Here is a 3749-nt window from a genome sequence, read left to right on the forward strand (position 1 = left end):
AGCCCAGGAGTTGGAGGTTGCTGTGAGCTGTAATGCCACGGCACTCTACCCAGGGGGACAGCTTGAGGCTCTGTCTCAAAAAAAAAAAAAAAAAAGGAAGAAGGATATTAACCTTAGTATGTGATAGTAGGGGAACAATTAAATAAGGTCAATGGAATATTAAACAACCATTAAAAATATGTGTGAAGGGCAGTGCATGTGGCTCAAAGGAGTAGGGCACTGGCCCTAAATGCTGGAGGTGGCAGGTTCAAACCCAGCCTTGGCCAAAAACTGCAAAAAAAAAAAAAAAAAAAAAAATGCATGAAGACACTTAAATGACATGAGGAAATACTTAGAAGGCAATGTTAAATAACTAAACCAGGTACATATATACCTAGTAACATCTTATCTATGTAAAAATATGTATATGTATACTTAAAACAGAGACAGTTACCTCTGGGTGGTGAGAGTACAGGTTATATTTATTTTTCTTCTTTAGAATTTTCAGTGTTTTACTAGAGATTTTCCACCAAAACAAGCATTTTATAAGTAGGGTAAAGAGTATTTTAGAGGAATTTGTTCTGGAGAGCACATTAGAGCACTTTGCTTTGAAAGAACATCTCTGGTGCCCTGAATGAGAAACACCAAGTCTGAGTAGGATTAAGAGGAAAGGAATCCAAGTTAGGATTTTTTTTGGGGGGGGCAGCAGAAAAATATTCTGCTAATAGAGAAAATGTATCCTTTTATTTTTAGTTTTTAAAGGACAAGCATTAGAGAAGGGCTTGTTGTTTTTCTTGTTAATGGCAATTTCATGTTTGTTGAATGCAAGAATAATTTTTAAGAGGGCTGATAATAGGTCCTTTTTTAAATTTCATTTTTCTAGTACTTCATTTTTTTCAGTTTTATTAAGATACAATTAGCATTTACTAAAATGTACCCGTAAGAGCCATATTTTCACTTATCTTCATCTATGCCCTTGTCACACCATAGAGTGAAAATGTATTGTTCATACTATGTATAGTTTTATACTGTGTATGTATATGCTAAAGTTGAACCATAAAATAGTTGATGATCTCTTTACATATATTTTCTATGTGTTCTTTCCAGGAATGACTAAAAAGATTTATGTGGAATCTATACTTGAGGGCATAAAACAGTCTAAACAAGAAAACTTAGACATTGACGTTAGGTAAGAAGATGGTATCTTAACCATTTAAAAACTAGAATGTGAATTTTTACTCTTTTGATCATGGGTGTTAACAGAGTTTTAAAAACTAACCATTAACTGATTTCTGTCTACTATAAAAAATATTAATAGAATCAAGAACTCTGTTTAAAATGAGAATACAATTCTGAATTTATTCATATGGCAATAAAATTCTGAGTATTTTTGTTTGAGTAAAAATACAAAAAAAATTTTTTTTATAGCATCCCTTTGCTATTAAGTTAAAATGGACTTCTTACTGCGGCCCACAAGGTGCTGTATGATCTGGCTGCCTCTCTTACTTCAACAGCTCATCCAGGCCACTCCTCCTCACTAATTATGCACTGGTCTGCTCTCTGTTCTAAAATAGGCAAGATTGTCCCACCTCAGCAACTTAGTACAGTACCTCCTGTTACTTTTCCCCAGAACACACTTCTGATCTTTGCATGGCTGCCTTCTTATTATTCAGGTCTCCACTGGGGAAGACGACTTGACCCGTCCATCTATCTTAAGTGCCCTCCTAGGGGTCCAGGGTCTGTAAGCTCCCACCTAATGGGTACAGTGGAGGTGTGTATGGCACATCTCTTGGGTGAAGGACTCAACTACAACTCAGACCTTACCTAACCAATGTAAACAATGTAACCTAATCATATGTACCCTTATATTAATCTGGAAAAAATTAATAAATGAGAGAATAAAGTGTCCTCTCAATCCTTTGATCACCCATGTATTTCCTCTGTGGCATTCATTTATAATAAGATAAAGAATTAACTTGTGTTATTTTGTATATATACCCTCCCACTATAGTGTAAGTTCAGTGAGTCTAGAGACCATGTCTTTTGGCCTTCTTTTTTTTTTTTTTTTTTTTGAGACAGAGTCATATTCTGTTGCCCAGGCTAGAGTGCCTTGGCATCAGCCTAGTAACCTCAAACTCCTGGGTTCAAGTGATCCTCCTGCCCCAGCCTCCCAAGTACCTGGGACTACAGGCGCTGTCCACAATGGCCTGCCTATCTTTTTTCTTAGTTTTAATAGAGATAAGGTCTCACTCTTACTCAGACTGGTCTTGAACTCCTAAGCTTAAGGGATCCTCCTGCCTTGGCCTCTCAGAGTGCTAGGATTATAGGAATGAGCCACCACACCTGGCCCAGAGACCTCTTTTGATTCACTATTACATCTTTAGTACTTAGAACAAAGCTGGCATATAATAGGAAATCAGTAAGTCCTTAAAGAAAGAGAGCTAGCTATATAGCTTCAGGCTATAACAATCCAAATTTAAAATCTAAATCTAAATCTAAAAATTAAAAGGAAATAATGCCATTTCAATAGGTTTTTAAAAAGTAGTAACCAGGATTGGCGCCTGTAGCACAGTGGTTACCAGCGCCAGCCACATACACCAAAGCTGGCAGGTTGGAAATGGGCTGGGCCAGCTGACGCAATAATGACAACTGTAACAAAAAATAGCCTGGCGCTGTGGTGGGTGCCTGTAGTCCCAACTACTTGGGAGACTGAAGCAAGAGAATCGCTTAAGCCCAAGAGTTTGAGGTTACTGTGAGCTGTGATGCCACAGCTCTCTACCAAGAGTGACATAGTGAGATTCTGTCCCAAAAAAAAAGTAATAACCAGTGTTTGTAAGTTACCCACTATTAGTAAACAGATATAATTAATAAAACCTCTCTAAATAACAATATGTATCAAGATTTATAAAAAACATTTTTCCTCTGAACCAGTACTTTTGTTCTAGAAATAAATATATCCTAGGAAATAGATTGATTTCTGTATAAGACTTTATTGTAGTGTTATTGTAACAAAAAACATTGTAAAATGTCTAGCAATCAGGACAATTAATTATGGTATGTTTATATGATGTATACTGTTTTCTGACATTTAATGGCACAGGAAAATACTAAGAGAAGATAAGATGCTGCATTTTATAAATTATTGATCTACATTTTGTAAATAAATAAAACAAATGCTGAAGAAATTTATTTTTTGAATATATAGGTAAACTAATAAATGCTAGATAAAAATGACAGTATTAATAGGTTCTCTGGGTATTCAAGTCCTGTGGAATTACAGCTAATCCTACCATATGAAGATGAATTTATATCAGATATTTGATACATTTTAGAATTAGAACATAACTGATTTTATAACCTCTAATGGAAGTGTTCTTCAACCTTTTTATCTCACGGCACATTTAAACCTATAGTTAAACTTCTGCCGAACACTTAAATTATGTTGATTTAAAAAAAGAATATATATACTGTGCTTGGAACTTATTTTGAAAATAATTAATGATCTTTAAGAATTTTTGCAGAATACCTGATGTGGCACACCAATTGAAAATCACTGAAATAGGCTCAGCACTCATAGCACAGTGATAACGGCGCCAGCCACATACACCAAAGTTGGCAGGTTCTAACCCAGCCTGGGCCAGCTAGACAACAATGACAACTGTAACAAAAATCTCTAGGCGTTGTGGCGGGTGCCTGTAGTCCCAGCTACTTGGGAGGCTGAGGCAAGAGAATCGCTTAAGCCTAAGAATTGGAGGTTGCTGTGAGCTGTG

The 3749-nt window shown here is 36.1% G+C and overlaps 1 protein-coding gene across 1 annotated transcript in view; it reads left to right on the top strand.

Moving 5' to 3' along the window:
* Positions 1-3749, top strand: part of ADAL (adenosine deaminase like) — a 31757-nt gene that overhangs the window by 14023 nt on the left and 13985 nt on the right. Inside the window, exon 7 of the mRNA XM_003791765.3 lies at positions 1087-1168. Within this exon, the coding sequence (XP_003791813.1) occupies positions 1087-1168 (82 nt within the window). The remainder of the gene's footprint in view (positions 1-1086; positions 1169-3749) is intronic.

This window comes from Otolemur garnettii, unplaced genomic scaffold, assembly GCF_000181295.1.
Source record: "Otolemur garnettii isolate 467f Iridium unplaced genomic scaffold, OtoGar3 scaffold00050, whole genome shotgun sequence".
Taxonomy (NCBI): domain Eukaryota; kingdom Metazoa; phylum Chordata; class Mammalia; order Primates; family Galagidae; genus Otolemur; species Otolemur garnettii.